We start from the raw sequence: 9,883 nt of genomic DNA on the forward strand, positions 1-9,883 counted from the left end.
AAGAAAATGTCGTTGCAGCATGTTGAACACCATTGTCAAATGTTCCTCTCTTTCGGTATTCCTCGCCCCAAATGATTCTCTTGGTTGTGAGGCTTCGCGACATCGCCAGCATCGACCACTCTGCTTTGTTACAAGAATGAAGGAGGAAGAAGGAAAACCGGAAGAAAGTGGATTTGCAGAAATGCTTCCGGGCCTTTCGCCGTCTGCATGCAGGGCGGGAAGGTGACAGCGATAGCCTCCTTGAGTGTACCCTCTCTGAAGTTCCCAAGTCACACGGCCCCCTCTCAAACCACGTAGCCACTTCAAGCCTTCATATTACCACCACGTGAAAACGCGAACCGTCTGGACAAGTGCCAAACATGCTGTGTGTTTCCACTCGTGAGTTTTTTCTTTATATTCGTTTTTGAGTCTTCTCTCTTCCCTTTTTTGCAATGACGAAGGCGCACATCTTCGACGTTCCGCTTTATTCAGGTGCCCATACACTGGTCTCTCTTCTACACCTGCGTGCTCCTCTGGGGCTGTGTAATTGTGTGAGAGGGCTGTGGAAACGTGCCTATAGCAGTATGTGAAACATCTCTACCATATGTGACTAAATTATATTATCATCATCAGCAGCACCAGCAGCAGCCAACTACGTAAACTGCAAGACATGAAAGGGTCTCTCACATACTCCTCCATTAACCTTGCCTTGTGCCAGATGCGGCATCTTTATCCTCTCAAGCTTCTTAATCTCATCCGCCCACCTGACGCCCCTGCTAGACCCCTTGGAATCCTCTCCGTTATCTTGCCTTTGCACTGCATGCTCTGCCTCTTTCGTCTTCTTGGTTTCGACTAGAATATTAACTGGCGCTTCTTCCCTGCCAAATCCTTTTTCTTTATTGTATCTTAGCATCATCTAAATCGGTAAATTTTTAAGACACAAAATGCCATGATGATTTCCGTTTTCTTTCTTCGCTAGACGTGAGCAACGCCCGTTCAGTGGACACACATACTTTACATGAGACAAAAGAGACGCGAGTGCTTGCTGCACAAAGTGCACAAGCGGTGGATTTATTCGTAAATTTCCTCAGATTGTATTGAAAAAAAAAATAGCGTAGTGGCTTCCGGCAATTCAATACTGGCAGGTCAAGGCGATTTCTCTTCGAGACGCAACTATAGAGGAACTCCGTTCGAAAGCTGAGTGATGTCTGAACGACTCGTCATCAGAAACGCTTAGATTCCGGAACCTGCAAAGAGCGCATTTTGAGCTGCTTAAGTTCAGTGATAACACAGATGTGAAAAAAAGAAAAAAAAACAATCCTCGCAGCCATCGCATGTGTACTGGATCTGGCAGCTGCCGTCAGCACTTAAGCACTGCACAACACGTACACAGCAGAGCAAGCTGAGCGTCCGGGTTGCGAGGAAGTTTAGATTTTTTTTATAGCTTTCGCGTTCCGTAAACTTTTGCTGCCGCGTGTATATAAACATCTTCTCGTACACATTGGAGAGGCGATGAGAGTGAGAGAGAGAGAGGAAGGACTCTTAAGTGCTGCTGGAGACGTTTTTCTGGTGCGCCCCGGACATACTATGCAAATTGTGCCAGCTAAAATGGGTCACAATTTAAAAACAAACAAACCGTGTTAAATAACGGCTAGTGTCGTTTTGCTCCGCCTACTTGATTAATGAAGCAATGAACTAACGCTAACATAGCCAACAATTCTGAACAAAAGCATTTTTGAGCGGGGAACTGTTTATGAACGCAATTTTTTTCACATAATGCAAGAGTTCACTATAACAATCAATATACCCGAAGATCACCCGACGGCAGGCTTGTATTTATTTTCTATTAACGTTTTTGCTATTGTTCTTTATTGGTTTTCTACTGCATTCTATTGTTCGATGAGATCAATGGAAACACTATAAAAGAAATATTTTGCCACATATCCGAAGAATGGACCCTTACCCTCAATATTTCCATAGCAGAGTCCTACAATTTTTCAATTTTCAAAATTTTTGTCCGAGAATGTTGGACATGCTTATCATCTTTTTCAAAGAATGGCCTTGAAAATAATAATTGGTTTTTGGGGGAAAGGAAATGGCGCAGTATCTGTCATATATATTTTTGACACCTGAACCGCGCCGTAAGGGAAGGGATAAAGGAGGGAGTGAAAGAAGAAAGGAAGAATAGGTGCCGTAGTGGAGGGCTCCGGAATAATTTCGACCACCTGGGGATCTTTAACGTGCACTGACATCGCACAGCACACGGGCGCCTTAGCGTTTTTCCTCCATAAAAACGCAGCCGCCGCGGTCGGGTTCGAGCCCGGGAACTCCGGATCAGTAGTCGAGCGCCCTAACCACTGAGCCACCGCGGCGGGGCAACCTTGAAAATTGAAAAATGGTTTTTGGGGAAAGGAAATAGCGCAGTACCTGTCTCATATATCGGCGGACACCTGAACCGCGCCGTAAGGGAAGGGGTAAAGGAGGGAGTGAAAGAAGAAAGGAAGTGCCGTAGTGGAGAGCTCCGGAATAATTTCGACCACCTGGGGATCTTTAACGTGCACTGACATCGCACAGTACACGGGCACCTTAGCGTTTTGCCTCCATAAAAACGCAGCCGCCAAGAAAAGGGCAGAGAAAGATCACATATAGACGCGCATAACCAGCTCACTGAGACGATTAGCAAGCGAAATTGCGAGACCGTGCATGTCGCCAGTTTATCTGCACTATACTCGTTGATGCTACAAGAAAAAAGCAGAAGAAAGAAAACAAAGACGTTAGTAGGGTTTTGAGATATCGCAGGCAGTGTTGCAGAACAATGAAGGCATTGTCCCGTAACCCGTTATCTCACTTGGTGCCCTATGGGTACAGCAACAGCAGATATGCTCGTTGCATAATCTAGAATTTGCATTTATATGCACGCCACACCTACTCGAGGTCAGACACGAAAAAGTATAAATGCCCTCATGCTATAAGACGAAGACGTACTGCTTGCTGAAGGTATACATCATCGGTTTCTGGACTACTGGTGATGTCATCCGTGTTGGTTACGCGACAGGCGGCGGCGGTATTGCGCAGTCACTCGTATGCTTCGCTGGCTCCATGTTGTCTGCCTCTACTCCACTTCTTTACAGAGGCGCGGTGGCTCAGTGGTTATGGAGCTCGGCTGCTGGCCCGAAATACGCGGGTTCAAACCCGGCCACGGCAGTCGAATTTCGATGGTAGCTTCTTTCACTCCCTGCTTTATCCCTTCCCTTACGGCGCGGTTAAGGTGTCCGCCGAGATGTGAGACAGGTACTGCGCCATTTCCATTCCCCAGAAACCATTTATTTTATTTTAGAGGGCCGTGCACACTGTGCGATGTCAGTGCACGTTAAAGAACCCCAGGGGGTCGAAACTTCCGGAGCCCTCTACTACGGCGTCCCTCATAGCCTGAATCACTTTGGGACGTTAAACCCAAACCAAATCATTTCTGATACAGTTATTCGATGCACTTCGCCTGTTTAGCTCACACATTTTTGTTATCATCAGTCGCAGTCTATGCGCATTGTCTGTTCCTTCTCATTTGTTTCATCTGCATTTCTTAATTATGTGCTTTCAGTGTTACTCCTTGTTCACTTATCAAAAGATGATTTCTTGTCCTTCATATCTGTGCCAAATGACCCCATTATCTCGTATCTCTGCCGACCTCTTATATTGTATACCCGAATGTAAAATTTTGTTTATTTTTTGTTGATGTTTTACCCGCCGCGGTGGCTCAGTGGTTAGGGCGCTCGGCTACTGATCCGGAGTACCCGGGCTCGAACCCGACCGTGGCGGCCGCGTTTCGATGGAGGCAAAATGCAAAAGCGCCCGTGTGCTGTGCGATGTCAGTGCACGTTAAAGATCCCCAGGTGGTCGAAATTATTCTGGAGCCAACCACTACGGTACATCTTTCTTCCTTTCTTCTCTCAGTCCCTCCTTTACCCTTTTCCTTACGGCGCGGTTCAGGTGTCCGCCGAGATGCGAGACAGATACTGCACCATTTCCTTTCCCCCAAAACCAATTTTTTTTTCGTGGTTCCAAATGACCAGTATAGCTCAGCCTTTGCCAACAGTTTAGAGCCCAAGGTGGTCAGCTTCTTGGTACACACTTTGTGGCTCTTTATTAATCATCAGCGTTCAATCTATTGAAGGTGAGAATAACTTGTCCTCGCCCTATCGACGGTTAGCATTTCCACGGACGCAACAGGAGCCTCGCTGCACGGCTTATACAAGCAAACCCCATGGGCTCTTTACTTCTGACAAAGACTGTCCTCTCTGCTCCCCCCTCCCCTTTTACACTTACGAAACACAAACGCTAGGGGCGTAAAGAGTTAATAAATAATGGTAATGACGACTTGGGCTGTGCGTGGAGATAGAGGGATGTTAGGGAAGCTTAGAGTCCGTTAAGAACCGGAAACGTAGTCGCAGTAGAGTAGGCTGCGAACCCTAACAATTAACTTCAACGGGGGTGATGCCGGGGGAGAGCAGGCATATATAGGTTTAACTTGCGGCGTGTTCCGGGGCAGAAGACCTGTGTATCGCTGCTCTTTGAACGTTTGCTCATCGCTGCTCTTTGAACGTTTGCTCTTTCTTTGGCCCTGCCTTCGCTGTTAACAAAATATGCAATAGGAATACTTGCGATAGCGTCAGATAGTGATGTGTGTTTTTACTCGGCGTGAATTACTGCATATAGCTAGCCCGAACCGTACTTTCGGAGAGGCGCAAAACGGTGGACGCAAAGGGACCCAAACATATCAGAGTAAGCGTTTGGTACAAGTTTTCAGAAATGGGGTGTGTGCAGGCACGTAGCCAGAGATTTTTTTGCTGGAGTCTTGTACAACTGTCTTGGGCAGTTTTATAAGACGAAACCGGGGGGTGGGGGGGAGCATGCCTAACAAGGACACTGCTGGAAGGGGGGCGGGGGTTGTTGAGCGAGATTTTGGCGGGGGAGGGGGGACCGGGCCCCGCGGCCCCCCTGGATACGTGCCTAGGTGTGTCTGCGTGTGCCGATTCACTGTTTTATCATACCGATATGACCACTGAGTGCACTCTCGGAGTCACTGAAGCAGGCAGACAATAAAAAAAATGTAAAACTGTTCAGCCGCAAGATGAAACCAGTATGATGTTCAGAGGTTCTTGCACTGTCCATCATGCAACATTTACATCAGCGAGATATCACAGGCGATGTCGTGTGACATACTGTGAGATTGAACAGTGATGGGAAGAAGTCACCAACAAGGGTTTTCACTGCATCATTTAGTATAATGGGCACGCAACAGGGAGCATGCGGGGTTTTGAAAGTCATTATATAACGAGCAACAACACACCCCACTTCTGTGGCACAGTATTAAAGCCACTTTGGCGAAGGGCCTCGCAAGTTGCTGTCCTGTGCCGATCCTCAGACGAAAGCCCAGTTGAAAACAACGAACTGTGCCAGAGAAGCAGCACTAAAAAGACCTGTTGGGGTTCGTTCGAAGAGGCGAAAGCTTGGCGTTCGGTGTAGCCAGTGACAACAGAGGTGCCCCGGGAAAAGAATGAAATGGACAAACGAATGACACCTGAGCGAGACGAAGGCCAAAGAGATTGACTGCGCATGTGGAAACGACAGTCAGGGCATAGGCAAGTCAAGGCGTGACAAGCGACAAAAGCAACGAAGCAGAGTCCATTAATCGCGAACCGCTATAATTCGTCGCCAGTGATCACGTACCTAGCCGCACCGCCATCTACCATAAGACCATCACGGTCCTACGTATCATCGAAACATGCGCTTGATTGGTCGCCCTGTCTCTATTTTTGATTGTTCTTGCCCACCGTGCATACCCAAACACCTTTGGTGAAACCAGCAACGCCAGACAGCACTCCTTGACTAGAGCTTCACTTTTCCTTGAAATCAAATAAATTATGGGAGTGGTTGTGTATACTAAGTATTCGATTAGTGCCGTCCAAATAAAGTGATCCTCACTATCAACGTTGTTTACAGCGACACAATACTGCACATGTGTAGCGTGCACAAATCTTCCGAGATTTGAAAGTGCCTCCTTATTTTTTTTAAAGCTGGCTTTTACGAAAACAGTGACGTAGCCCTTCGTTTGAAGTAACAATGGGATACCTGTACACGATGTGATTTTTCGGAACAGGTAAAAATGTGCGTGGACTCGCACTTCTTCGATTTATATACGAATTTATTAATTCTATAACTCTCGTCTTACTTCCCTTCTTTGGACGTGTGCCGTCACGCTGGAAAACTATGAACTTAATCCTATTCATTTCCTTATTCTAATTCCTTCTTGATGCGCGACATCTTGTCTCAATTCTGGCCAACCAACAATACCGTAAATTGACTGACGCTTCACAAATACCAAACAACGCTAACAAAGATAATTTAGTCGTTTCTTTGTCGTCCTATATGGCACCTGCGATATTTGCGTAGCATTCGTTCAAATTCGAACTGAAGTGTGCATTTTATATGAGAACGGCTGACCACTGATATGCACGTGCACCCACGAATGTCATGAGCGTATATATCAAACTTGAGCAGGTCTGTTTTCCCATAAAACCTGTTTCAATACTCGAACATTACCTGTCATGACTGCTTAACAAGCGTTCCCGTGCTCCTAATGCTACCTTGTCATTAGAACGCAACAGAAATTATTTGGGGACAAAGAAAGAACGGTTATACACTTCGCGCACCAATCAAATGTTTTCACACAGAAAGAAAGACCGAGGAATTTATGAGCAACTATAGTATTAACCCGAATGGCCACCTTAAAAGCCGAAGTGAACATGCTCGCAAGAGGTTTGCACAACGGCAAGTGATCCGACGGTGTTAGCTCGGGATAACCGTTGCGGAAACGCGTCAGTCTAAGATGGACTCAAGGAATCGAAATAAAATGGTCCGTTTCTATGATCGAGGCAACAAAGCCACAACCTAACCTCCCCATCCATATAATGCCACACATGTCGATCGAGTATATTCCATTGTATGAAGCTGAACACGTTATAAGACTGAAAGTTTGTCTTTATATCTGACTAACGAGCGGCAGCTTGCTTCCACCCTAAACATGATCCGTTGCGCGGGCTCACCTAAAGTCCGGCGCGGGTGACCTCTAACCGACGAGCGTCATTGAATCCACAGCCAGAAACGCATACGTAGTATATAACGCATTTCACGCCTATTATTTCAACGCGAAAGACTGATCGGCTGAGTTAGACAAACTGTTCAAACAATCGGAGGTAATTATGCTGAACCCTGCACGCACGCCCCCCTGCGAGATGTTTCGACACGCGAGCTTCGTGACGAGAACGCAGCTCGCACATGTTTATGTAGTATAGCGCCCGGGTATACCGTTGCGCCTAGCAGCATAGCATAGCCCGCGTGCACAGGCAGCGTCGCAATGCAGCACTCACATTGCGGTACGGCTTCGGTCATGGCGCCGACGCTGCTGGCGTCGGCCTTGGAGGGCGAAATCTTGGCGGTCGGACGGAGCACCAGTTTGACAGGTGGGTAGCGGGCTCGGAGGCCCGGCCGGCCGCGCGAGAGAAGAGCCTTTCGGCTGCAAGGACTGGAAGAGGTCCGCGCTCGAAGCAGCGGCTAGGCAGCGTCGTCGCTAGCGGCACCCGCCGGCCCACAGCTGCACGTCCCAATTCGTCGCGACCGCAGATCCGGCAAGGAACTACGACGGCGGTAGCTCCCTGCGCGCTGTCGTTGTTGACGATGGCCACCACAGTCGGGACGCGTCTCACGCCGCGGCGGCGCCCGCGCACCACGCGTTGCCGTCGTCGCTGGGCCCGGGGCCCCGCGTCGAAGCCGCCTCGAAGGGTGCACCCATCGCCGCGCGGCAGCACTCGCTCAGCTGGATCGGACACACGCACGCACACACACGATGGCGAATCGCACCGCCGACGCGACCACCGGGCGAGCGGTGCCGTACTGCGGCCGCCGCAGCGGGGGCCTGGCGACCGCGTCGCGGGACTCCGCCCCCGGCGCACCCCATTGGTCGGCAGGTTAAATGGCCGTCGCCGTCACGTGCGGCTGCGATTTAAACGCGAGGCATCGTTAGACGGGTTTCCCGCCCACCCGGTGGCAGTGGGCGGGGCCTGCCGGAGATTGATGCGGCAAGCGCCCGACCAGCGGGGTGCCCGAGGGGAGAGCGGTGGCATCGGCGGCGGCGCGGCGGCGAGGTGTCGTCGGGAGTCGCTACGCGTTTGCGGCCGCCGCGTCGGCTTCCTTCCAGGCTCAGATTGGATTGACTCGGTGCCGTGCCCCGGGCTTCAGACGTCCGGGGCCGAGTCTGTGGACGGATCTATTGCAGCAGGATGTTTCGCGTCGTCTGAGGAGCGGCTGGAAAGCCGAAGTCGTTGATGCACTTTCAGGGAGCCGTTTCCGAGGGCTGCTTTGAGGCGGTTTTAGGCTCTTCTCTCGCCTTATCTGCCTCCAAAAACGCTATTGTAACTCCAGTTTCTGTGTTTGACCTTTTGCGGTTATCGCCGGCGTTGTTTGATGACCGCCCCGGCGGGCGGCGGCGCATCTTTGTTCTCGCTGTCGAGACCAAAAGTCGGTTTTCGCGCTCCGTCGAGCACCTGCGACTTCGTGCTGCGTGTGGACGTTTTCCTTCCGCAACGGAGCGTGAAAGTGCGCGCGTGATCGATGGGGCGGTCACATGAGGCGAGCCGTGGAGAGATTACTGCGAGCTGCGGTCGCTAACGCCGGTGGGTGGCGTGAACGCAGCCCCATGACTGCACCTAGCGCCGCCGGCGTTGGCGCCCTGTGCTGCGGTCGCCTTTGCTAGCTCCAAACAATTTCAACCCTTCTAGGATCAAGGCAAAAAAAAAAAAAATGTTCACATGCAATTTGTGCATAGAAACAAGGGAGAACATTGAAATGGTGAAGAGACCTAGGTTCCGATTTGTTTAATGTTCTGTCACAGCTACATCACGAAAAGAAACACCATTTAAGCAAACTTCTGCCGAATTGAATTTACAAGGCAGATACAAGCTAAGGTGAATCCAACATTGTCAGAGCGTAAAAAAAAAATTTAGAGCATCGCTTGCATCAGGCAAAGGTTAAACGCGACGGTAATCGTAATCTGTACCATCCCCTCTCAGTATATATATGCATTAATTTCTTATTTCCTTGATGCATGAACACAATTTTGACATTTCAAACAACTAGGTGTTGATTCGCAGCTGACAGCATACAGCTCCGTAAGAAAATTTGGAGGAAGCTTAAGCTTCGCCTTTAAGAGCGGGACGCGACAGCGTATTGCAGCATTGCCAAGGAATCCACGGAACGGCATCGTCCTTCGGTGCGACCCCTTGCCCGGACAATTTAAGGAAAGGAAACATATCTTGGTGGACACCCGAACCGCGCCGTAAGGCAAGGAAAATGAAAATAATTTTTTTTTAAGGAAAGGACGCCTGTCTCACATATCTCGGTTGACACCCGAACCTGACCGTAAGAGAAGGGAATTGAAATGAAAATTGGATTTCGGGGAAAGGAAATGGCACAGTATCTGTCCCACATGTCGGCGAACACCTGAACCGCGCCGTAAGGGTAGGGATAAAGGAGAGAGTGAAAGAAGAAAGGAAGAAAGAGGTGCCGTAGTGGAGGACTCTGGAATAATTTCGACCACCTGTGATCTTTAACGTGCACTGACATCGCACAGCACACGGGCGCCTTAGCGTTTTGCCTCCATAAAAACGCAGCCGCCGCGGTCGGGTTCGAGCCCGGGAACTCCGGATCCAACGATATATGAGACAGATACTGCGCCATTTCCTTTCCCCCAAAAAACCAATTATTAATTATTATTACTCCGGATCAGTAGCCGAGCGCCTAACCACTGAGCCACCGCGGCGGGTAAAATGGTACAGTTGAGCGAAAAATT

General features: G+C 49.4%; 1 protein-coding gene across 1 annotated transcript in view; it reads right to left on the reverse strand.

The window, feature by feature from the left end:
* Nucleotides 1–7,928, reverse strand: part of tup (LIM1_Isl and LIM2_Isl domain-containing protein tup) — a 150,412-nt gene extending 142,484 nt beyond the window's left edge. The window contains exon 1 of the mRNA XM_077658110.1: nt 7,407–7,928. Coding sequence (XP_077514236.1) covers nt 7,407–7,428 — 22 coding nt within the window. The 5' untranslated portion in view covers nt 7,429–7,928. The remainder of the gene's footprint in view (nt 1–7,406) is intronic.
* Between the last annotated feature and the right edge of the window lie 1,955 nt (nt 7,929–9,883).

This window comes from Amblyomma americanum, chromosome 3 (assembly GCF_052857255.1).
Source record: "Amblyomma americanum isolate KBUSLIRL-KWMA chromosome 3, ASM5285725v1, whole genome shotgun sequence".
NCBI classification, from domain to species: Eukaryota; Metazoa; Arthropoda; class Arachnida; order Ixodida; family Ixodidae; genus Amblyomma; species Amblyomma americanum.